This window comes from Daphnia pulicaria, chromosome 4 (genome assembly GCF_021234035.1).
Source record: "Daphnia pulicaria isolate SC F1-1A chromosome 4, SC_F0-13Bv2, whole genome shotgun sequence".
Classification (NCBI taxonomy): Eukaryota; Metazoa; Arthropoda; class Branchiopoda; order Diplostraca; family Daphniidae; genus Daphnia; species Daphnia pulicaria.
Window position 1 is genome coordinate 1,534,330 of NC_060916.1, and position 24,797 is coordinate 1,559,126.

Sequence of the window (24,797 nt, forward strand, 5' to 3'; positions counted from 1 at the left end):
TTGCACACACTATCTCTTTTTTTCCTGCGTTTATTTTTTTTTTCGCCTGCATATTATTATTATTCACGAAGAGAGAAAGAGAAAAATATAAACGCAGACGACGTGTAGTGTTGCACGGATCGCATCAGTGCAGTGGCAGACGTCGGGCGGGAAGGAGCTGTTGATTCTGCACTCGACTCACCTTGAATATTCTCACGTGTCTTTTTTTCCATATCTCTGTGTGGTGAGTCTATAATATCCATCTCTTTCAACAGCCATTTCAAAAGATATCCTCATGTGTCACCTGCCATTTTAAATTCTTACCTGTGGTCTATACCAATTCCTGTTTTCATAAGAAACGCCCCTTTGTGTGTTAATATCCTCGAGGAGGAAAGGTAAGATTATTTGGATTGCGGTTCAGATAACATCACGAGTCTCTCATTTCCTCTAATTAAACCCCCGTGTAATGTAGTATGTACATCTTTTCTAAATCTAATAACGGCAAATGTTTGGAATTGGCCGCCACGAGGTGTGTGTGCACGTTTCTCGTGAGTATCTTTTACGATCTCGTGTGATTGTTTGTTGGTACACCAACAACTTGGGAATCGGATCACCAACAAGTAACAACAGCAGCTGTGATTGTCTACACGCGCTTGTGTGTGTGTGTGGGAAACGTCAATTTACCTAAAACAAATTCTTGTTTAGTTTTTATCTTTGCCACTTTGTGTCCACTCGACAGGTGGGCCATCAAAATATCAAAGAAGATTTTTCTTAAAAATTTTTTGTTTCGTTCGTGACCCGATTGTATAATCCAAATTGAAATACCTCCCGGCCATTTTGATTCCCCCCCTCTAATCATCTGACATTCCCCCCCAAGTTCACCAGGGCACAGACCTGGCGGGCAACCCGGAGGTTTTAAGATATTTTTCCTTGTGAGTATTTCTCAAATAATCAGCAAGACACACACAACTTGTTTTTTCGCTATTGTTCCATCCGCCAAAGGCTTTTCATGTGTAATAATTCCTTATTAGGTCGTCGTGCCAGTGACTAAGGACAAACCCAAAAAGTGTTGGCTGGACCTTCGATTGTTGTTGTTGCATGGCAAAGGTTTTTTCTTGAGTCCCGAAAAATGTAAATGAGATGAAAGAAAAATGAAGAGATGGCGCTTCTTCTTCTTGTTTGGCACGTCCAGTTTGGGCTATTGCATCTGCCCGATGATGTTGTTGTTGTTGTCCATTGTTTTTCTCTTGATCCCGCCCATCTGAAATGATTGCTTATGGGGCGTTATAAGACGGGCAACAGTTTTTCTTGGCCAGCAAGTGGCTTTTTCCGTTCAATTGAGGAGGAGGAGGACGGCCAGTATTTTCTAGTCTATTGGTTTGTGTGTGTGTGTGTGTGTGACGTAGTTTGTTTTAAAGGTCGTTTGGGGGATTGGCCTGGATGAATGGCGCATTACGTGTCCGTCTTTCCTAACAAAAACTTCCTGGTGCGTGAAATGTTTTAACTTTAGTTTGTATCCTGTTGTCTTCCAGGCCGGCACCAATAATATGCCATCCACCACCACCACCACAAAATGGAAAAGGATTTAGAGAAGACGAGCCGGAATCGATCCATTTCCGGCGGGGAGAGCAACAACAATGAAGAACTGGTCTCGATGGACGTCGAGGAGGAATCGGAAGCCTCCACCGCTTCCAGTTTGAACCAACAACAACAGCAACAACAACAACGGAAGCTCTGGCGGAGTAAATCCACCGTCCGGTCGCAAGAGTCGAGTCTGGAAGCGGCGACGGCCGTCACCAACGACGAGTTAAAAGAACTCAAACAATGGTTCCAGGTAAAAATATAATCAAATATGTAACATCTGTCCAGTTTCTTTGTAACATCTTTTGCCTAAAGAAAAAAGCCTTTCGGCCCAGCTGAAAAGGAATTATTTATTATTTTTCTCCTTTTTCTTCCCCCTCTCCTGTGGAATGCTGGACACGGCCGGGGGCAAAGAGAAAACGAGTCCAGACTGTTCAAATGACTTTTTGGGTTGGTGGTGGTGTACATAAAAGAAATTCCAATTTATCTCTCGATGCCGAGTGTGTGTGTGTGTGCGTGGCGGACGGACAATTTCACGTAGGCGGGCGATTTGAATGATGAGGAATCGTTTGCGCAATTGTCTGTCGACCACCCCCCAACACAAACAAGTTTGCCCGTTACGCCATTTTCACGGCTCATTTGACTGTTTCACAAAAGAAAAAAAATTTAATTTTTTTTATTGGCCGTTGGCGGCCCGGAATTGCTTGTTTTTTATTATATTTCTGCCCGTCTCTTTTTTGTTGTTGTGAAAGATGATGATGATCATCTGGCGGGAAATTTAAAGTGGGCACAAATAAATAAATAAAAAGAAACCAGTTGGTCGCCTGGAGGCGAACTGGCCGTTTTCCAGACGGGCCAAAAAGAAAAAACAAACAAATTTCAAGTTATTTCTAATTTTATTCTGGCCGTGTGATGGATTGAATTTTCCATTTGATTTGATTTTTACAGTGGGAGAAGAGTCTGTCGATTGACGCGGCCATCCACCAGGAGCGTCTGGTTTGGCAGCGGCAGCAGCGCGGGACCCGGTGCGGAACGGTGGCGGAGAACGAGCGGCTCAAGGAGCGGGTCCAGGTGCTGGGCCACGAGAATTACGAATTGACTCGGATGCTGAAAAACGAGCAGATCCGCAACCGAGACGAAGACGCCAGTCAGAGGCGCTGCCTACGCCAGGCGGCCGCCAAAGCCCGGCTGGAGACCAGGGCCGCCCGTCGGCTCCAGGTCATGGAAGCTGCCGCCGTCCAGCAAGCCCAGCTGCAAATCAAACAGCTTGAAGAGGTTCTATACAACAAATCAAAATCAAATTTATCTTTTCTAATTTTTAAATTAAATTTCCTTTTGCTGGACAACAGACGATCGACGAAAAAGATAAATCGATCGCCAAACTGGAAGCTGAAAAATATTACCTGGGCGAACGCGTTTTCGAATTGACTGGAGTCGAGGAAGGTTTCTGGAGCGACGAGATTTTGGTAAATAACAAAAAAAAACAATTTTGATTTTTCACACTTTTATCATTTCCGGATTCCATTAATCCTCGTTTAACTGGAACACAAATAGTTCGATAATGACGTGTGGGATTTTTAGACACGACCGTGAAATCCTACACCCCCCCGGGTGGGAGGAGGGATTTTTATTCTATAGCGTCAAATGGAATAATGGCACCTGCGTTTTATTTATTTTGAAATGAAAGGCGAGTCGTCGTCGTCGTTTTTCATTTTTCTATAAAAGACGGACGTTTGCATTGGGTCGAGTTTAGTCACAACTTATCCGGCGTCACTTGCAAGTTGCCCGTCTCTTTCGCCACATGTGTGCACAGTTTATGCACTGCCAGATGCGGGATTGACGTCATTCGCCCGTTTTTTGTTCAACCGGATTGGATTTCGTCCACTTTTTGAAACAAAGAAAAATGGCTGACGGATGGATTCCGGCGGACAATGGAGGAGCCCACAAGGATCTCAGGAGGAGGATCTCGAATTCGGCCCAAAGTTTGAACCGATTCGTCCGGCTGCCCAAACCCAAAAAGTGTCGATCGTGGGGCCGTCAGTTGTTGCGACGCTGGTCCAGCAGTGGGGCCAGTCTCTTTGGAGGATTTTTCGCTTCCACTCCGTCGGCCGGTGGATCCTGCGGGAGTGGTGACGTGAGGAATCCGGATTCTCCTCCTCGGTCGCTGGACGCGGATGTTTTCGCTTCGCTGTCGTCGGATTACGTCCACTTTGGGACGGCCACGCCCCCTCCTAAGCCTCCGCGAGTCCGTCGGTGGTCGACAGTCAGCGATGGATCCTGCCCAACCGACTGTGAAGGATCGCTCACTTCTGTGCAGTCGAGCGGATTACTGCAAGAGGAGGAGGAGCGACGGTTGTTGTTTTTACGGTTCCAGCTGGCGGGCGCAGCTGGATGTTGTTCCAGCGTCGAGTTGTCAGTTGGGCCGGCAGATGGCGTCGGCCAATCCTCAGGTACCGTCGCCGCCGACGTGGGAGAAGAAATGGAAGGGGCGGAGTCATTGCGGACGAGTGGCGATGAAACGCATTCATCCGGTGCGGATGAAGAAGATGACGACGACCAGCACGACGACAGCAGCAACGGCCACGACTGGATCGTCACGAAAAGAAAACTGTTGCGTCCATTATCACCGCCGCCGGCCACCACCTCTCACCACCACACCCACGGCGACTTCCGCTTGGAGGACGCCCGTCTCTTGTGGCTGGGCTGGCGACTAGGCCGTCCGGAGGTATGAAGGCCTTTGCCCGGCCGCATCCGCAATTCCGCTCACGATGTCAACCCCTTCCAAAAAATAGAAATCGATGGGCCGCCTCTTAGATTACCGGGTTTTATTTGCATAGAAGACGGCCCGGAAGGAGTCAGAGGGGACGACAGAGTTGTTCAAACACTTTTGGAATTTTTATTATTTATTCCGGCGGATTATTTTCTTTTTCTGAGATTGCCGCTGGCCCATTTGTTGCGGTTTGATGGACGGAAGAATAGAAGAAGAAATATCACCCGGCCCGGATTGCGTGCTGGGCGACGACCCCGAAAATTTCAAACGACAATTGTCAAATTTTTTGACGGCCTTCAACTTTATTTTTTTGATTTATTTTGGCGTGTCCGTCGGTTATTATTATTTGGCCGTTCCAACTGCGATTGGTCCGTTTCTTTTTCTACAAAAAGAAAAAATGGCCACGGTCACTCTCCTTTTGCGGTTTACATTTTTTTTTTAAAGACGGCCCTGTCCAATTTTTTCCTACGAATGGAAAGAGAATGGAAGAATCTTTTGGAAAAAACTGGAAGAACTTCCGTTCGGCCTTGAGGGTTTTACATCCCCGACACATTACGTCAAGTTAGGAGTGGGGGGGGGGGAAGTTAATTAACTCTGGTCCCGGAAGTCGCAGTGAATAGAAACAAAAAAATTTTAAATTTTAAATTAATTAGAATTAGAATTAAATTATTTGAATTTAAAAAATGTAATTTTGTGCATTCCATTTTGGCGGAATTGAAAGGAAAAGAGGAACTTAGACGTATAGCAGTTGCAACTACTGTTGTTGTTGTCAATGTTGTTGAGGGTTTCTCTGTTGGGTTGTGCTGGGCCGTGTGTACCTGGCCGTGTCCGGGGGGCCAACGGGAAATGCCTGGAGGAATGTTTTTTTAATTTTCACGTTTTATTATAACCCTCCTCCCACTTTTCTCCCTTCCCCCCTCTTCCTACCATCCTACCATCCACCTTCTGGTTTTCCAGCAGCAACAATTGGGTAAAGTCATTCGCTGCTGCCGGCCAGCCGAATCAGTTCAAGTCGAAACTTCATTGACTCGAGTTTATTTTTATTTTTCTTTGCCCGTCTCTCTTTGTGTGTGCGTTTGTTAGTTTGAATCGAACTGAGAGTGGAAGAAAAACGATTTAATTATTGGATTATTTCGCCCGTCTGTGATTGTTAGTTTTGTTAGTTTTGCCCGGCTGAAATTGGATTTTCAAAATTTTGATTCAGACGAAGCCGGTGATATCGGAACGAGAGCGCGGACTATTGCAACGGGCCAACAGCCTCAATATCCACATCAGTCAGCTGCAACGGAACCAACGGATCTTGTCCAGCGAGAATGAGCAATTGGTGAACACAAATCAAACCAAACCAACTGGCCCGTCGTGGGAAAATCAAATTTACATTTTCTCTTTTTTCTTTTGTCATTTGTTTAGAAACGTCAAATGGAGATGGAAAGAGAGCGGCCGGCCGGCCAGCTGCAACGGGAACGTGAGCGTCAGCAAGAGCTGCAACTGCTGCGCAGGAAAAATGCCGAGCTGGCCATGCAGACGAAGAAACTGGAAGAGAAAGTCCGCAGTCTGGAAAAGGTACGAGATTCTTTTTCTTCTTTGAACAAAAAGAAACTGCTACTGGTGCATCCGGTACATCCGGAAACTCTGCACTTATTTCTCACTCTGACGTCCGTTTTCCATCCCGCCAGAAAAGTCAATTAGTTTCTCCCATCCGCTAATTGGCCCGGCCTGTCTTGTATCGATCCAGCAGCTAAGAAAAATCGCAATCAAATTTTGTGTTCAAATAATTTCGTGTCAAGAAATTCGTAACAAATTTTGTAGTTTTTGTCTCTTCCGGGCCGGCAATTTTTTTATTTTTCGTGTTTGCTTTTGATGGATGTGTCCGGTTTGACAAGTAGCGCCTTTGGCGGTTAGTTGTGGAGACATGATCTCGGCACTTCTCACGTTCAATCAAATCCAGATGACCGGTAGACCGTTACCATAACGACCTGCCCGTCTGTTATTTACCCAAAAGAGAAAAATAAAAAAATTTCCCTTAAGTGAAGGGAGGAGGAGTCAGCGGTATAACGTGATTCCATCCAAAAGTCGTCGGACCGTGAAAAAGGCTAAAAGAATGACGGAAGTCAAAATAACAGAAGAAGAAGAAGATTATTTGTTTTGATTTTTGTCAGCTGCAGGTTTTTTGAACCTGAAATGAAAGGAGGAAGGGGAGGACTAAATGAGGCGGAATCTAAAAGGAGGGGCAGAGGCAACGGACGGACTAATCGAATTCGGGACTGGCGCCAATTTCAAAATTGATTTTTTGTGTGTCTGGGGGATTTTGTCAATTTGATTTATTTTTTTTATTTTTATTTCAACCGAAGAAATCGAAGGAGCTGCCGGCCATCAACGGTGAGCGGACGCAGCAGGTTGTGACCATGTCCAGGGAGCGGTTGATTGACAACAAGTTGCAACTTCAAGTCCACCAGCAACAACAGCAGCAACAACAACAAGCGAAACAGACGACAAATGCGTTGCGCTGGCGTGAAAAGGAAGTTGAAATGCAAAATCGCTTGACGGAACGGGAAAAGGAGATTGGCCGTCTCAAGGAGAAGCTCAGGGACCTGACCAAGAAACTACAACAGGAGCAACAACATTACAACAGCAAGGTAAAGAGACATTTGGGGTCGTTTTCTACTTGTGTAAATTGTTGTCCCCGGCCAAAAACCGGTCGGCCAAGAACACAAACATTTACCGTTAGAACCGGACTGTATAGAGCTGCTGCTGGACTTTGTCTAATGGCTATAATCCAGGGGACCGATTGCCCCTCTTCTTTTTTTTATTGAGTCCGTCCTTTTTTTATCGTCAACTTTGGCCGATTTATTGATGGGAAAGAGAAAGAGAAACAAAAGAAAATGATAATGGCCATTGTAATCATGGAATATCGTGTGCCGGCCCTGTTTTTTTATTGTTTTTTTATTTTTTATTTTCTGTCCAGGAGTCGCTGCAAACGCAACAAAACGGGGTGGAATGGACCATCTTGTCTCAGGGTTCCAGGGAATTGGAAGGACTTTTGAAACTCGTCTCCAAAGAACGACTCCAGCTGGAACGCAATTTCGTCCTGGCCACTCAGGTTCGACATTTTTTACATCATTTTATCTTGTTTTTTCCAACTAGACGACGGCCTTCCTTAAAAGATATAACATTTAATGTAATAGCGCCTGCGCCGTATAGAACATTCGCCCAGTCTTGAGGGGGGGGGGAATAAAAAAAAAAGCATCCGGACAACTTACTGTCGGGGATCGATGAACAACAACCCGAAAATCTTTTTTTTTTCCCCACTTGATAAAAATCAATTTTTAAAAAAATATTTCCCAGTCAAAAAATTTTGCCGGGCAAAAAAAATTTTTTTTTCTGCCCAGGGAAGACGGACGAATTTATCGACTCCCATCATCACCTCCGTATAGTAGTAGTAAAAATAAAAAAGGGTGCCTCATGTTGTTGTAGTTGCACATCACGTCCGTCACACACACACACACACACAAACTCTGGTGGTGTGGGGTGGGAATGGAATAATCGATTGATATTGATTGTGTGTGTGTGTGGTCTTGTCTGGGCACCTTCTACAGTGTAGCCGGGCGGAAAAAGGAGGGTGGTGGGGTGGTGGGCCAGCAAGACTCCCCACTTTTTGGCTGTGTGCTGGGTTGCTTGCTCCTATATACATATACACATATATATATACAACATTTTGTTGCCCGTCGCATCCCCGGACCGGAGGGTTGGAAAATCGTGTGATCGATACCGGCCAGAGTTACTCTCTGCCCGCAAGAAGAAAAGAAAAAAAGATTTTCTTTTTTCTTTTGGGTGACAGACCCGCTGGCAAGGAGATAGTGTCTCGATAAGGAGCTGGACCAGTCCAGCAATGAACTGGAACACGAAAGAAAAGCCTTCAGATAGATATATCTATTATATAAGGAACGGGTTGGGAGGAAGGGGGTGGGGGGTTGATGTTGTCATGGGATGTCGTGACCTCATTGGCCAGCCATTGCCTGGGCTCGATGGAAAGAGATGCGGGAGCCAAACGGCCGCCAGACTGGGGTGAAAAAAAAAAGAAAAATAAAAGTAGAGAGAGAGAGAGACGGGCCAATTGTATATAATGTTGAACTGCACCATGATGGCGTCGATTCCAACTAGCGCCACCGCTGCTGGACTACGTCGCCCAGTATTGATTTTTTATTTTTCCTCGTGTGTGGCCCAGCTCTCCTCCTCCTTCTTGCGTGATTCTCTCTACCCCCTTATCTTGTTCGGGACTGCGTCAATGGGGCTGCGCGGTTCACTGTGGTGCCCGTCGTCTGCGCCGCCCGTCTCTCTCTCTCTCCAACCCTCCACCAAAAAAGGGGCTGGCGTGCAATTTCCACCTCCCTTTGCTGGGCCAGAAAGAAGAAGAAGAAGAAAAAAAAATTATATTTTTTGATTCTCTCGTACAAGTCTGCCCGGGCGATATATTTTGGCCGTCTCTTTGAACCGAACGGACGTGGTGGTGGTGGTGGAAAAGAAGAAAAAATCCGTTCCGTTCCGTTCCGTCGTCGTCGTCGTACTCCATTTCTTATAGTCTCACTCACTCTGTGCCCAGTTTTCATGCTGGTCAGGTCCGTCTGCATTTTCAATCGAAGCCGGCCTTCTTCTTCTTCTTATCGGATAAGACCACCGCAACTTTGATTCTTCTTCTTCTTCTTCCACTTGTGATTGGAATATAGTTTTAGAAGGCAATTATCACTCAAGTGCCCAGTGTGTCCAGTGTCAAATGTGAGCCAAAGGACGGGCGAGAAAGAGTTTTTTTCCTAGACGTCCAGTGCCTTGTGTCACCACCCCCGAAAAAATAGTGTGTGTGTGTGTGGATCGATCTTGATTTTTATTTGGCCCAGCTGTGTGTTGTGTCCAGCACGAAAAACACAAAATGGAATAATGTGCAGCTAAAAGAAACCAGCAAACGAGAAAAACGTAAATGATAACCATTTTTTGATGGCAATTGATTTCAAGAAAATTGTAGACGTGGCAATGTCGTAGCAGATTGAAAAAAAGGAAAGCAAATAAATAAAGAAAAAGAGAGACGGGCAATATATCTATAAAAAAATGGATGAAGGAGTCAATAAGGATCTCTTTTTTTCTTTCTAGCTGGGTGATGATGTTTTTGGCTGGAATGCCGCTGGCTCTTTCGATATTTAGGGGGGGGGGGATGTGTCATGTGGCCGGGCAAAAGTATTGAGCAATGAGAGGAAAAAAGAATTGGCTACATAGGAGCCAACAGTAGTCAATAGAATTTGATTTTATTTGATTTTTCTGGCCGTCCAGGGATTGCAGCGAAGTGCCGAGCTTGACGTGACTCGCTACTCGGCCTTGGAGGCGACCAACGTCCAGCTCCGGCGGCAGGTGGAACAGCTGGAACTGCTGTGCAAGGAACAGGCCGAAGCGGCCCAGCAGCTCAGCAAAAGGCAACAGGTTAATTTTGATTAAATTTTATTTTATTTGGCCCATCAGAAAAATTTTAAAAATGAAATTTGATTCGTCTAGGATCGAGAAGTGCTGGCCGAGCGACTTAAAGCCAAAACAGAGTACAGTCAAGACTTGGTAAGGACTCGGCTGTCCAGTCACACACATCAGCGGCTTAGACTGCGTGTGTGTCCATCCAGCCAGTAGAGAGAAGAGAGTTTAAAATAATAACTTGGGCAAGAGTACGGCTTAAAACCCTAAAATATTTTGTCTGTTTCGTGTGTGTCTGTGTGTGTGTCCGGTCGACAGGAGAATCAGCTGAGCAAAGTTATCGACAAGAACGCCGAATTGACCATTGAGAATTGTGACCTGAAGAAACAAGCCCAGGAGCTGCACCAGGTATAAATATCTCATAACACCCGGTCCGGCTACTGTGTGTGTGGGTCCGTTTCTATATGTATCGATTATTCCCTTTTTTCTTTCCGGTGATTTAACTTTTGTTCTTGAAATTAATTTTGATTTCAAGCAGCTGGAATTGACGAGTCGATCGATGTGTGGGTTGAAATATTTTTTTTTCAAATTGCCCAGCACCACAAATTTTAATCGATGAATTTGTTTATATTTGTCAATTGATTTGATAAAAACAGTTTGAAACGGAATGCCAGACGCTTCGTAGCTCGTTGAACACGGTGGAAAGCCAGTGCCAGGCGGCCCAGAGCGAAGTAGCCCAGCTCAAGGAGAAGATGGCCGGCCTGGATCATGTCCTCAGGGTGAGTTTCCTGGATCATTTTATTTTTGCAAAATTTTTTAAAATTAATTTTGACATTTTTATTTTAATATTTGTGGCCGGGCAGCAAATGAGAGAAGCGGCCGAGAAGAAAAAGGAATTGGAAAAACAACATGGAGAGTCGGTCAATGAGTTGCGGACGGCCCAGGCCCAGCTGGGATTGCTGGCCAGCAACAAGAACACGGAAGTGGAGCGGGCACAACATTCTCAGAACATCGAGTCGCTTCAGGTTTGCCCGTTTTTGTCTTGCCCAGCACCAACCACCCTCGATTCTCATCAATTCAAATTTCCAAAACAGTCGAGGATTCGCGAGCTGGAAAGGAAAATGGAATTGCAGAACGTGAGACACGATGAATTGTTGCTGGAACTGGCGGCCTTGAGACGGAACCAGCACCACCACCACAGCAACAGCAGCGGAGCTGGAAGCAGCCACCACGGCAGCAGTCAGTCACTAGGAGCCACATTCGATTTAGATTCAAGGGGATCCAGCCCAGGTACCCAAAAATTACAATTTTTATTTTATCTATTTGCCCAGCAGGTTGAATAATAATTGCATTTAATATCAACAGATTCACTGAGGTATTTAGCCAATGGTGCTGGATCGGTGACACGGACAACCCCTCTGGGACAGAGTGCCTCCAATTTAGACGCTCTCCTCGAAATGGACTTGGCCGTCTCGAGTAAAATTTGTTCAAAATATTTTTAAATCCATTTTTCTATTCTAATTTAATCATTGGTGGGTTCAATTTTTAGATTACAACCTGGGCAAGAGCCTTTCGCAGCCGGTGGTTTCGACGTCTTCCATGTCGAAACTGACGGGCATCAACAGTGGCGGATCGTCCAGCAGCAGTAGCCATCACCACAGCGACATCGAGCGGATCATGGCCAAAATCGAGCAGGATAACCGAGTGCTGGCCGAGCTGGACAAATCGCGCGCCACAATCAGTAAGTTCCGCCCGACACACATTTATCACCACTTTATTATTAATGTTAACAACACACAAAAGGATATATTCATTGCCGGCCAGGATCTTTATTGTCTATTTTGTTATTTTCATTTTTCTTTATCCAAATTATTAACATCATCATCTTCTTCTTCTTTCTGCACTCCTGTCGTGAATTTCCCTCCTGCTCCCCCTATTTTCTGATTATTTTAATTTCAACATTTCCGGCTCCTGTGCTGCTGGCCGGTTTTTATTATCAACTCTCCCCCAGAAGAAGAAGAAGAAAATCTTTTTTTTCTGTCTGCCGCACTAATCCGTTGAATTGTCGAGGACCTTGTGTGGCTCCGCCCATCCGTCGTTGACTAATTGATTTTTCCCAGTGCCCGGGCGAGGAAAGGAGTGGGAAGGGGGTAGGAGGGCAGGGATGGGAACGTGTAGTGGAGCAGCAAAAAGAGGATCGGATCTGCCGGGATTGAAGTCCGTTTTTTGTAGGAAGAAGAAGAAGATGATGATGAAATGTTTTAAGAAAAAAATGGGTTAGCTGGGCAGCTGGGCAAATGCTGGGCATTTTGGTTCTGGGTTGTTGATGGCCTGGTCTGTGTGTGTCCCGTGTGCCAAAAGCAGTGTCTCAGGAGAAGGGCAAAACGGTGACGTTTGCCAGCGATGACATGGTCCTGCACTACGGCGGCCAGAACCGGCACAGGCGCAAATCGACGCCGGCCAGCCTCAACCGGACGCCTTTACTCCACCACCACCACCAACAGCAACACCAAATGATCCAACAACAGCCCCAATATCATCAGCCTTCAACTGCACTTCTACTGCAACAACAACAACATCATCATTTACGCTTTTCTCCGCCCGTCTCTGCCCATCTCAGGCATTGGCTAGCGCCGGGCATTGAAACGAGTAAGAAGAGTAAGTTGAGAGTGATTGCTGGCCCACCTCTGCTCCCCCAAAACAAAAAAATTAAAAAACCTTAAAAAAAAAAATGTTGCTGGCCTGCCCGCGCTGTATAGAAAGTAGGCTCTCCTCAATGACGGCCCGCACAACAAAACAAAAAATCTCATCAAAAATACTTTCACCAAAAACACACACCACCCCACCTGCTCCCACACACACCAAACAAAAAAATTGACGGACAGCATGGCTGGATTTTTTGCTGGACAGACGAAAAAAATATATATATATTTTTAGAGAGTAGTCGGGACAACCACAAAAAAAGACGAAAATTTTTTTTTAAATCCAGCGGACTTTTTAAAAAAATACCCATTTTTATTTTATCATCACATTATTTTAATTTTTTTGCTAATTAATTAATTTTGAGTGTCTTTCTGTGTGTGTGTGTGTGTTTGTTCCGGTCACGATCACGCCCCTCTTGATCCAGCCAAAAAAAAAGAAAAAAAAAATTCCTGCCGTAGACATTTGGTTGTTTCCGCAGTTGCCGGAAAATAATAAAAACAAAATTATTTTATATTTTTATCTTTTTCCCCAAACAATCGATCGATCTTTTTTTTCTTTTCCTTCCTGCACTGCACTGCTGCTGCTGTTGCCCAGCTAAAAAATAGAAAAAACAAAAGTTTTTGCGGAGAAGAAGAAGAAGCTGGCCCTGGCATCGTGTTACGTCCATTAAGTGTATCCTCTCTCTCTTTATCGAAAGGACGGCCAAGAAAGGAAACTATGTCGCCCCCCCCCCTTTTGTTAGATGTGTGTCTGTGTGTGTATTCTATATTATGTTATTAGATATAATGTAATATCTATACTACACAGATGGTAGGGTGCTGCTTGTTTTCCCACGCCCGTCCACCCTCTGTGCTGTGCTGTGCTGGATCGATTGAACGCGATATATATCCCTTTCTCTCTCTCTCTCTGCTCTCTCTACTCCGCGCGCGTCACACACACAAAGTGCCGGATTAGTTTCACCGGCAAAAATAAACAAAAACTTGTAGAACGGACCTGATCATGTTGTTGTATAGGCCGGCCCGCTTTTTTTAATTATTTATTATTTTCATTTTTTATTTTAATGCCACTAATATTTTTGATTTGATTGAATTACCATCACACACGGAAATTATTTTTTTGATTTTTTTGGTCGTAGGACACACACACGACTGGGCATCTTTTAATTTGATTTCTTTATTATTGCATTTGAAATCATTGTTTTCGGTTGTAGCAGACGACACTGTAGTTATTTTCTTAACAATTTAGGTAGAGAGCTAAATGATGTTGGTAGTTGATTATCCGCTGGAATTGATGAAACGGACAACATTTTTAATGAATTTCAAAAAAATTTTAATTTTATTTTTTAATTTTATTCTTTTTAAAAGGTTCTGGATATTCCAGTCACAACGGGGCGAGTGGATCGGCCGGCCAGTCGATGAGTCCGTCTCTGTACGGCAGCACAAGTTCGTCGGTGGGTTTGACGTCGACGGGTTTGACGACATTGACCAATACGTCGTCCATGTTTTTCCCGGCCAGCAGCGGCAGCAACACGACGGCCGTCTCGACGGCGGCCGCCGATTTGGCCCACACGCTGAGCTTAGGCGTTGCCCAGCAGCAGCAACATCACAATTCATCGCTGGTCTCTGGTGGACTGAGATCGACGCTGACGGCGCCCGGCAGCGGTGGCGGTGGCAGCATGGCCTCGATGTTGCATCCGCCTTTGTCGCCGCTGAGTCTGCCGGCCCTGCCGCTGGACGCCCATTCGGCCCACTCGCTCCTGCACACAGTGCCGCTGCATTCGTTCCGCCACCCGGAGCCCGAGAGCAGCGCCGACATGCTGGAAATACCGGGCAAGGGCCGCTGCTACGTCTACCTGGCCAAGTACACGTACGATCCGTTCAGCCAGTCGCCCAACGACAATCCGGAAGCGGAAGTCTCGCTGGCCGCCGGCGATTACGTCCTCGTCTGGGGTACAATGGATGAGGTAATAGAGACGAGCAATTTATTCCGGCGGATCAAATTTTATTTTAAAAATTTTTATTAATTTTTTAATGAAATTCAGGACGGATTTTACGAGGGAGAATTGCTGGACGGACGCAAAGGTTTGGTCCCATCGAATTTCATCCAGCGGCTGCAGGGTGAGGATTTGGTGGAATTCCACCGGGCGGCCGTTCTGGGCCTGCAGATTTGCGGTGACGACAGCAGCACGACGAGTTTACCTCGTGACCTGCTGGGCGTCAGTCCAAATCACTTGGCCAGCGGCGTCGGCGGCGGAGTCGGCAACAGCAGCAGAGCCGGCCATCCGTCTCATCCGTCGATTCATCAACTTCCATCGCATCCGCAGCACCAGCAGCAGCACCAGCAACTGCAACAACAACAACACCAGCTACAGCAACAACAGCAACAACAACAAGGTCTGCCACACCAACAGCCGATTGCGGCCAACGAGCCCATCGATCAAGGTCCGTCTCATTTTGGAACCCAAAAAAAACTTTTTTATTTTATTTTATTTTTATTTTTTTTTTCCCGCGTGTGGAATTTTCGTGTGAGTGTGTGAACTTAATCTGATAACATCTAACGAGTATAGGGATCTAATCTACATAAAAATTAATTTTAAATCAATTACATGTAAATATTTAAAACCAAACAAAATTAACTTAAAAAAAACACATATAAAAATACGACCAAAAAATATCCCCAAACTATGTACACAGCGCATATGCCAGCGGCTGGAAGCAGTCAGGTGGCCTTTCATAGTCCGGCCAGTCGCAGTAGGGGCATCAATCAGTGTACGTTTGAATTATTTTTAAAAAATTAAATTTTATTTATTTATTTATTTTGAATTAGATAATTTTATTCAAATAATTCTCCCGTTGTTAGATTTTTGTGTAGTTTTTCATTTTTGTTGCCCAGTCTGAATTTTGTATTGTCTCGGCACCACTTCCGGTTTCAAAAAGTTCCAGTCCCTCCACCGCATTATACATTAGAAGACTGGGCAATAATTCCAGAATTTTTGCGATGGTCCGTCTTGTGTCTATAGTTTAGATATTTCTTAATAGAGCAGCTCTCTCTCTCTCTAGCAACACCATTTGTTCTCATTTTTGATTTGAGTCTGTTGATATAATATCTGTGGAATGTCATGTCCGTCGATACAATTGGACCGAAATGTTCGTCACCACTTCCGGTAGAGTTGTCCAGCACACTTCCGTAGTCTCTCTCCCTTTGGTAGTCTGGTGTTAGACAATTAGGGTTGTTGTTGTTATTGTTGCACGTCAAAGTTGTCCGTCATTTTTTATTAATTTTGTTTATTTTTTTTTTAAATATTTTTCTGAAATTTGAAATTTTATTTTTTGATTATTTTATTTTGGGTGATAATAGATGACGCTGCCCGTCAGGCTCTCGACTGGGGTCTGATGGAGTTGCAGGAATTCCTGGAAGACGAGGAGCTGGCCCTAGGAGTCAAAGGAGAAGGACCAGGTATATTACAATTACGGACGGACTTTTCTATTTTCCGAAAAATCTTTTTTTTCCCACCCGTTTCTTACCAACCAACTATTTTCGACCCAATCAAAAAATTTGAAATTTGAGTTAAAAATTTTTATTCGAAAAAATGTACGTGTAGGGTTGAGAGTTTATATAGTAGTAGCCGGGCAGCTGTATTGTGTTAATCGGTTTTTGAAACCCTCCCCGTTGTACATCTTAGCTCGGAAATGTTGAAATGACATTTCCTCTAGTTTTATTAGCCGGAACTAGACATTTCTTTTCTTCATCCCTTCCATTCATTCGTTCTTCTTTCTTCTCTTTTCGATTCGTTTTTTTTTTTATTTTTTCGAATATTTTCATCATTCCACCCGGAACGCAAATTCCTTTTTGCCCGCCCAACAAATTTTTTCTTTTTCGTTTTTACTTTTGAATTTCCGTTGTGGTTGGTTGGTTGGTTCGTTCGTTTTTTCTTCCTTCTTTGATTTCCTTCCATCCTTCCGCTTTTTCTCTCTCTTCCGTTTGAGCGTTTTTTCCGGCATTGACGTCATAGACTGGCTCTTCCTTTCGCTGCTAGTCCCACCACCGCGTCAGCTGACGCTGGAACGTCAATTGAACAAGTCGATCCTCATCGGCTGGAATCATCCGGAAGGAGCTCCGCCGGAATCGGGACAGATTGCCTCCTATCATGTCTACGTCGACGGAATACTCCGCACCACCATCCGGGCCGGCGACCGATGCCGGGCCCTCATCGAAGGCGTCGATTCCAGCAAAGTAATTTTTTTTTTAAATTATTTGACTGGGCAGAAATTTTTAAAAATTTAATTTTTTTTTTTTTTAATTACAGCCGCACCGGATTAGCGTCCGCTCTGTGACGCTGAGACGCCGGGCCTCGCTGGACGCTGCCTGCACGATGGTGATTGGCAAGGAAGTTCCGTCTGCTCCGACTTGCGTCCGGGTGAGTCACGTGACGGCCACGTCGGCCCTGATTTCCTGGCTGCCGGCCAACTCGAATTACCAGCACGTCGTCTGCGTCAATCACGTGGAGGTGCGGACGGTCAAGCCGGGCATATTCCGGCACACCATTTCCGGCCTTTCGCCCAACACCATCTACCGGGTGACGGTCAAGGCCAAGAACATCCGCTCGCCGCACTTCAACACGATGGACGAGACGACGGCCAAGTACGCCGAAAAGTATTGCACCCACGTCGAGTTCCGCACGCTGCCCAAGGGCGTGCCCGACCCGCCCGTCGACGTCCAGGTCGAGCTGGGCCCCCAGGACGGCACCTTGCTCGTCACCTGGCTGCCCGTCACCATCAACAGTCAGTCGGGCAAGTCGAACGGCGTCCCCGTCACGGGCTACGCCGTCTACGCCGATGGCCGCAAGGTGACGGAAGTGGACAGCCCAACGGGCGACCACGCCTTACTGGACATTTCCAGCTTCATGGGCCTGCAGGCCAAGCACGTGACGGTGCGGACCAAGGCGAGAGAGAGCCAATCGGGCGACAGCGTGCCCACCCCTGTACCCATCGACCTCATCAAGAACCGTGGCGGCAATCGGGTAAGACGGACTAAAAATTATTTTTTTATTTGATTTTGCCCGGCATGACCCCCCACCATTTTATTCCGCTTGCAAATGAAAGAACGATGACGTTCAATGTCCAGTCAATAACAACGAGATGGTAGTAGACGAGACGGACGTAGTGGAACATAGTTTTGGCCCGTCGGAAGACATTGTAGGCCTGTGGAATCTCAGTTTGCTGGCCAGCATCAAGGTACCGAATTTTATTTTTATCTTTTTAGTTTTTGTTTTATTTTTAGTTTCATTTTTTATTATTTTGTGTTTGTGCCTGGATGTTGTTGTTGTTGTTGTGGTTGTTGGACGGACGGACAGGACACGTTAGAGTCGGATGAACGGCCGTCTGAACTGTCCGACATTGCCGAAGAGCCGGAAGAGTATCAGGACTGCAGTAGCGATGGCGTAAGTTAATACTTAGTTAATACTCCCCACTTAAAAATGTAGTTGATTGTTATTCAATCCCGGTTGATTTATTTTTTTACTTACGAGTTATTGGTCCAGCTTTATTATACGTACTCTCTGCGGTTGACGCTGCGGTGCCGGATCGATCAAAGTTGCACGCTCCAATACCTTTGATTGATGATGATGTGCATTTTTATTTTATTTCTTTTTTATTTTTATTTATTTCTTGTCCGTCTTGGGACTGGCCGGGTGTCAACGTTCCCACTTCACACACACACACACAGGAAATGATGAACGAAACGAGCCGGGGCAGCAACAACATTGGCCGGCGCAATTTCATGGAACAATCCAACAACGGACGAGGCCAGCAGGGTGGCGGTGGCATGATCCAGCGCAATCAGTACCTCAATCCTTCCATGCCCGGACCCATCCCGTCTATCGGTACATATATATTTTTCCCTTTTCTTTTTTTATTTTTATTGCCCGGCATTGGCTGGCTAACGGTCCGTCTTTTCTTCTTTTTGATGGCCGGCACACGCCAACGATAACAGAAATCACCAAGGATACGGCCAGCGAGCGATCGGGCGATAGCTATCGCGGCCGTGACGGCCAGCAGGGCATGTACGACCGAAACAAATCTCTGCCGGCCAACCGCAACCCGCAGATGGTGGGCGGCCCCAGGAACGCCCAGGGACAGCAGCAGCAGCAGCAGGGACGGGACAACTATTACGCCTCGACGACGGGCAGGAATCAGCAGCAGCAGCAGAATGACGGCTATTACGATCAGCCGGGCAACAGACGCGGACCAGTGGCTCGCGGTGGCAACGGCCGCCAGCCGCCCATGCAGCAGCAGACGAGGATCTTTGTCGCCCTGTTCGACTACGATCCGCCCACCATGTCGCCCAACCCCGACGCCTGCGACGAAGAATTGCCCTTCCGCGAGGGCCAGCTCATCAAAGTAAAATTCATTTGAGAAAAATTGAATTTTGAATTTTTTGGCGGGAAATTTTTGAATTTTTGGCGGGAAATTTAAAAATTTGAATTTTATTTTTGAAATTTCAAAGGTTCGAGGCGATAAAGACGCTGATGGATTCTATTGGGGCGAAGTGGCCGGCCGTTCTGGATACGTTCCTTGCAACATGGTGTCTGAAGTCCAGGTGGACGACGAGCGGGTCGCCCAGGAGCTCCTCAAAGTGCGCGAAATTCAAATTTTCCAATTTTCTTTTATTTTCTGATTAAATTTTTAATTGTTCCACAGGAGTCTGGAGCCGACGGGCCGAGTCATTCCCGTACCCGGCGCAATTTGCGAGCTCAGGGTCAGCCGGGCCACGGTCGTGACCGCTGGGGCGACATTTACGCCAACATGCCGGTCAAGCGGATGATCGCCCTGTACGACTACGACCCGCAGGAATTGTCGCCCAACGTGGACGCTGAAGTGGAACTTTCCTTCCAGACGGGCGACATCATCTACGTTTACGGTGACATGGACGACGACGGGTTTTACCTGGGCGAGTTGCGCGGCCAGCGCGGGCTGGTCCCTTCCAATTTCCTGACGGAAGCGCCGCCGGATTACGACCCGTCTCAACCGCGTCACAAGCGGGGCGGCCAGCAGCAGCAACAGCAGTCGGCCAACATGAACGACAAGTCGGGCGGAGGCGGGCAGATGATGCAGGATCGCGGACGGGATTCCAGTTATTACGGCGGGTAATTTGAAATTTTCAAAAAATTGACTTTGAATTGTTTTAAAAAATTCAAATTCTAAAACGTAGAAATCGCAGCCGGGAACGGATGGATCACGATCGAATGGATCCCCGGGATGGACGGGGCATGTCCGGTGCCGAAGGTCCCCCACCTCCTCCACGTACGACCAATCACCGGCCGTCCGACAATTCCCGCGATCGTCGCAGCGGTAAGTTCAAACTTGAATTTTTCAAAAAATAATTTTATCCTCCCAAATATATAAGTTTAAAAAATTACCAGCAGAGTTTAAAGATAATCCTGTAAATAAAATTTAAAAAATATGAGAGGGGAAACAAAAAACGAATCATCCGGTTGATTTTAATTTAAAAAATTAATTTTGAGTTTGAAAAAAACAAATCCAACAACACAAGACACATGTACAGATTTTGAGGCTGAATCGATCCAACCAAAAAAAAAAGAAGCATGATGTCCGTCTCTCTCTCTGTCTTTCTCATTTGATGTTGGTCTTGCAATTTCTCGGTGGATTTCAAGCACCTTTCTCTCATCTCTCTCTCTCTGTCTGTGTCTTGTCTTATTCATCCTCCCAATCCTCAAATGTTTCGACCAACGTCCGCTAGATGTCGCCAGTTGGCGACCCTTTTAAAAAATGTCCGATTTTGATCACATAGCCGAGAGTAAAAAAAAACCAAACGAGAAAATTAGGAATTGTCTACGTAACAACACATTTAGAGAAAAGAGTCCAAACACACAAAATTCCCTTTATTTTTATTTTCCCACCTTAATTTTTTTTCAATTTAATTTGATTGAAAACAAAAAGAAATATGGCTGCCTTTGTGTGTTGTGTCCAGTGTCTCTCTTTCTCTCTGCACCGTCGATTAAAAAAAAAAAAAAAAAGAAAAACAATTATTTTATTTTATTTTTGATTTTTTGATTTACATTTCCGATACCTTCGTCTGTGTCTTCTATATATATCCCCCGAAAAAAAAAAAAAAAACACGAAATGGCACTCTCTCTCTATCTCTATCTCTATATTTCCTCCTCTCACTCTGTCCGGCTGTGATGGGTCCGTGTGTTGCATAGACGTCTACTCGCCTGATCGTCACGAGGTAAATGCTCTTCTTTTCAAAAAACAAACACAAAAAAAAACATCCCCGAAACAAAATGGCGAATAGAACACGAAAAAAAAAATTTCCTTTTTTTTCAATGTTTTAATTTGTCTAAATTTTTGAATTATTATTTGATTTCGATTTAAATTTGTATTTTTCTTTTGGTCTTTTGTGTGCCTGCCTGTCGTTTTCCCACTTTGTGTCTGTGTTTTTGCCCGTCCGTCCGCAACCACACGCACTCACTGTTTCGTACACACACACACCTCCAGCCTTATGGTTTGTGTTTCTATACTTTTTATTTTTTCAAAAAGAACACACATACATTAGACATTGAAATGGAAAAAAAAAAATATTTTCTCGGTTGCTGCTTCTGATCAATTGAGTTGCTGTTGCGGCTTATTATACGCTTAGATCATTTCACCACACGCTCAGTGGCTTCTGTGCTGGCTCGATTTTATTTTGCGAATAATTAATGATTTAATTATCATTTTTTTTTTTTCAAATTTACCGCTTAATTATTTCTTTGATTTCTCATTGGATTGAGTATAAGAGTTGCGGGTTGATGGGTTATCATTATTTTATTATTTTCTTTATTTCATAGGCGAATTTCTATTGAACCAAAAAAAAAAACAATTCTAATGACTACTAATTTAATTAGTAGGAGCATCCGCTAATTTATTTTTTTTTTCTGTGTGGTAGTTCGTGCTGGCGAGTGAGGAGCAAATTTTAAATTTAAAAGTAAAACGGAATCGCAGTTGTAATTAAGGGAAAAGAGTTGTTGTTGCTCTTTTTCTTTTGTATGATTTTGGTTTTTGGTTTGAGTTTTCGAGTGTTACGTGCCATTGCGTCGACAGTTTAATCGGGAATTTTGGAAATTTTTGCGAATTAAATTTTTTGTGTATTTTTTTTTCGATTTTTTGCTGTGCGTTTGGCGCGGGAAATTTGAAAATTGTGCAGGGGAGGTCCATGGCGGCGGTCGGGAGAGATGGTAACAACCCGATCAATAACCAACGCTTCTACGCAGAAGACTCTTTCTCCGACGTCGACGATAGATTTAAAGGTAATTTAACATTTAACTTAATTTGATTACCTTAAAAAAATTAGATTAATTGATTTGTGAATTCAAACAGGAAGACCGGATTCGATGGATTACGCCTACAACAACGGAATGGCAGATCCCATGCAACAACAACTACAGGGCATGAATGGACAACAACAACAGCAACAACAACAACAACAACCGAATTTCAACGGTGGAACGGGTGGGCCCATCCGCAATTTGCCCATGAACAAGACGACGAGAGGCTTGCCGCCCATCCTCCCCGATCCTTCCGTCATCCAACAGCAACAGCAGCAACATCCCGGTCAACCGCCCCTCAACAACATGATGATGATGAACGCCGATGCCAACAACCACCTTTACGGTCACGCCAACAACGTTGCCGCGCCCCAACAAGCGACGACAGCGCCAACTTCCGCACCCCTGTCTTCTCACTTTTCCTTTTTCGGGATGGGCGGCAACAACCAGCAGCAACAACAGCCGCAGCAACAACAATCGACAGGGCCCAGTCTCATCCAGAAAATGATGGGCGGCGTTGGTGGCGCTGCCACCGCTGCCGCTCCGACGACGACGACGTCCGGCACGACGGAAAATCCAGTCGAGGGCCTTTTATCCAAAGGAAAAGATTTGATATTCAAGAAATTCGGCCTCTAATGAAAACATCTAGTAACAATAACCTTTTGCACAACAACAACAACCAACTCTGCCATAATAATCGAATCGAGCTGAAATAATCCCCTTCAAAAATGAAACCAAAAATGGATAGCGTGAAAAACAATTGAATTTTGACGAGCCAAATGGATGAGGTCAAACACTTTTTTTTTTTAATTGCAAAGTTTCCCCAAAAGTTTTGTGGATGTAAGATATAAAAATACGCACACACACCTCCTGTCTGTCTGTCTGTCTGTCTTGACTCTCTCTCTTTAACTTTCTCGTGTACAGTTATAGCAAAAAAAAAGGTTTTTTTGGGGGGGTTATTTTTCCAGCTAATTAAAATTTGTTCATTCAAATTGAGGAAGAATTTTTGGGTAAATTAAATTTTGTTTAAATTTTTTCCACCCAACATTTTTTAAATGTCTGTGTGAGCCCTGTACATATATAAACTTCAACTATATAGGAATTGTCGCCTGGCGGGAAATTTAAAAATATTTGAATTAATTTTGTTTTTTTCAAATTTTTAGGGGGATTTTTCTTTGGCCGGCAGTAATTTGCTTTTCCCCATTAAAAAATTTGAAATTCGTGTTACATTCAACATCAAACCTCCCCTTTAAAGAAAAAAGAGTCCCCCCCCCCCTCTCTCCTCCCACGTTGATATTTACATACAAAAAATATTAGGAGTTCCGCAATTTCTATCAGCCCTATTTGCATTCTATTTACATATCAATTCTCTCTCTCTCTCTTCTCTATCTCTACATTTTTCATTCATTCTTTTTTTTTTAAATTATTCTTTGGCTTAATCTTTCTTCTTCTTCCCGTTAAATTTCTCATATTATTCAGCTTGTTGATATTAACAACAAAATCGTTTTCTCTTCACTGTGCAAACCCCCCAAAAATTATTAATCAGAAATTTACAGTTTAAACAAATTGTGCATTTTCAGCGTGAGCCAAGTTGTGGGTGTATATGTGTGTGCGTGTGCTTTTTGTTTATTTTTTTCCAACAATTTCCCGCATCAAAATCCAAACAAAAAAACCAAATTTCCCATTTTTTTTTCCTTTTATTTTTGAATCTTTTTTGTCACATCGCCTCTATGGAATTTTTCGTTTCATTCTCGACCGCCATCTCTCTCTCTCTCTCTTTATTATTGCATTATTATTACAATGTTCGTTATGGTTATAATCTATATCTTTACATACAATTCTCCATATTATGTGTAACTGTACAAAAGGCATACAAAAAGGAAACAAAAAAACAAACAAAATGGCAAAGCAAACACATTTTTCTTTTCATTTTCAAATCGGAAAGTTACAAGTAAAAAAATATTCTATCATTAATTTAATGACAACCGGATTTTTTTTTTATGTTTTAAAAACGACCATCAACTCCCGCTTGGGCGCTTGGCCGCTTACCGACCGTCTGGTTTATGTCTAGCATCGGTTTACATTATGCAACTCGGCAACAGAGCCTGAGCTACTGACAAGCTCCATAGATGGCGTAGTTGCCAGTCGGTTCGATTCGGATAAGAAAGGGTTGATTTCCAGGCCATGTTTCCATTTTCCAGCATGAAATGCTTACACGAAAAATGACACACAAGACAGACAAACGTTGATTACCAGGACTAACATTGGAGTGAGAATTGATTGAAATAGAAAAGTGACAAGTGTGACACCATCTACAAGATAGGTGAATGGAATTTGTCAAGCAAAATGTGGCTTTCTAATGTAAACACTATACAATAAGTGATACACCTGTTCAATTACATTGACCATTGGTAGCCTACAGAATTAGGAAGCAATCCTTTCGATTCATTGTGTAAGTTATTCAGTGAAATGTTTTTCTGCTTTTTCAAATGTAGCTGGTGTTGTTCTGAAGCCAATTGTTTTTGAGTATGTGGGTTCTAGGATGTGGTTGTAGGGATTTCAATGTCCTAACATCATGCTTCCTGATTATCCAGTTAAACTGTAAACTGGCATCAGCAAGATGCTCCGACAATCAGAGGTGACCAAGACAAACATGTGAGTGGCGTTTGAGAACATACGAACATTTGAGAATATTTATTGGGCTTGGGTTCTATGATGTACCTTACAGACAAGAACTGGATTGCAAGAACCTGAATTACAGACAAAAGCCTCAAGGGTTTATCCGTTTATTTGAAAATGGCTCAGAGATGGCTCAGTAAAAAAGGTTAAAAAACACAGAGTTGGCACTTGAGGGAAAAGGTTGGAAAGGATAGTGTTTCTGCTAATGTATGACTCAAAGTGTTGGATGACAAAAATATCATCAACTTCTCGACTCATTTGAACAACATAACCACAATAAGCACTACCTTTCATTGGACATATTTCTTGTTG

At 44.3% G+C, this 24,797-nt stretch overlaps 1 protein-coding gene and 1 pseudogene across 11 annotated transcripts; both read left to right on the plus strand.

Moving 5' to 3' along the window:
• Positions 1–24,797, plus strand: part of LOC124336054 — a 570,649-nt pseudogene that overhangs the window by 298,135 nt on the left and 247,717 nt on the right.
• LOC124336002 (peripheral-type benzodiazepine receptor-associated protein 1-like) lies at positions 116–23,719 on the plus strand. 11 transcript variants are annotated; one of them, XM_046789532.1, is made up of 32 exons: positions 116–223; positions 1,512–1,813; positions 2,509–2,835; positions 2,910–3,026; positions 5,535–5,654; positions 5,741–5,893; positions 6,682–6,966; positions 7,296–7,430; positions 9,650–9,796; positions 9,869–9,925; positions 10,097–10,186; positions 10,435–10,557; positions 10,642–10,803; positions 10,873–11,068; positions 11,144–11,254; positions 11,328–11,519; positions 13,846–14,444; positions 14,523–14,922; positions 15,175–15,249; positions 15,839–15,937; positions 16,494–16,714; positions 16,788–17,501; positions 17,584–17,715; positions 17,835–17,921; positions 18,206–18,362; positions 18,473–18,879; positions 18,986–19,114; positions 19,180–19,625; positions 19,691–19,830; positions 20,703–20,728; positions 21,686–21,788; positions 21,859–23,719. In XM_046789532.1, the coding sequence occupies exons 2-32, from the start codon at positions 1,553–1,555 to the stop codon at positions 22,440–22,442; spliced, it is 6,795 nt and encodes a 2,264-aa protein (XP_046645488.1). In that variant the 5' UTR covers positions 116–223; positions 1,512–1,552; the 3' UTR covers positions 22,443–23,719. The 11 variants fall into 11 exon arrangements, 7 of the variants coding, with proteins under 7 accessions (XP_046645488.1, XP_046645490.1, XP_046645489.1 ...); XR_006916988.1 differs by lacking the exons at positions 116–223; positions 1,512–1,813; positions 2,509–2,835; positions 2,910–3,026 and adding exons at positions 3,258–4,285; positions 20,998–21,004 and having other exon boundaries at positions 21,863–21,937; XR_006916987.1 differs by lacking the exons at positions 116–223; positions 1,512–1,813; positions 2,509–2,835; positions 2,910–3,026 and adding exons at positions 3,272–4,285; positions 20,998–21,004 and having other exon boundaries at positions 21,859–21,937.

Bases quoted from the DNA above. Each gene is read 5' to 3' on its own strand.
- LOC124336002 (XM_046789528.1), top strand. From the start codon at position 3,464: ATGGCTGACGGATGGATTCCGGCGGACAATGGAGGAGCCCACAAGGAT. The intron at 7,431-9,649 runs GTTCGACATTTT...CTGGCCGTCCAG, and splicing joins ATTTCGTCCTGGCCACTCAG to GGATTGCAGCGAAGTGCCGA. The intron at 10,187-10,434 runs GTATAAATATCT...TGATAAAAACAG, and splicing joins AAGCCCAGGAGCTGCACCAG to TTTGAAACGGAATGCCAGAC.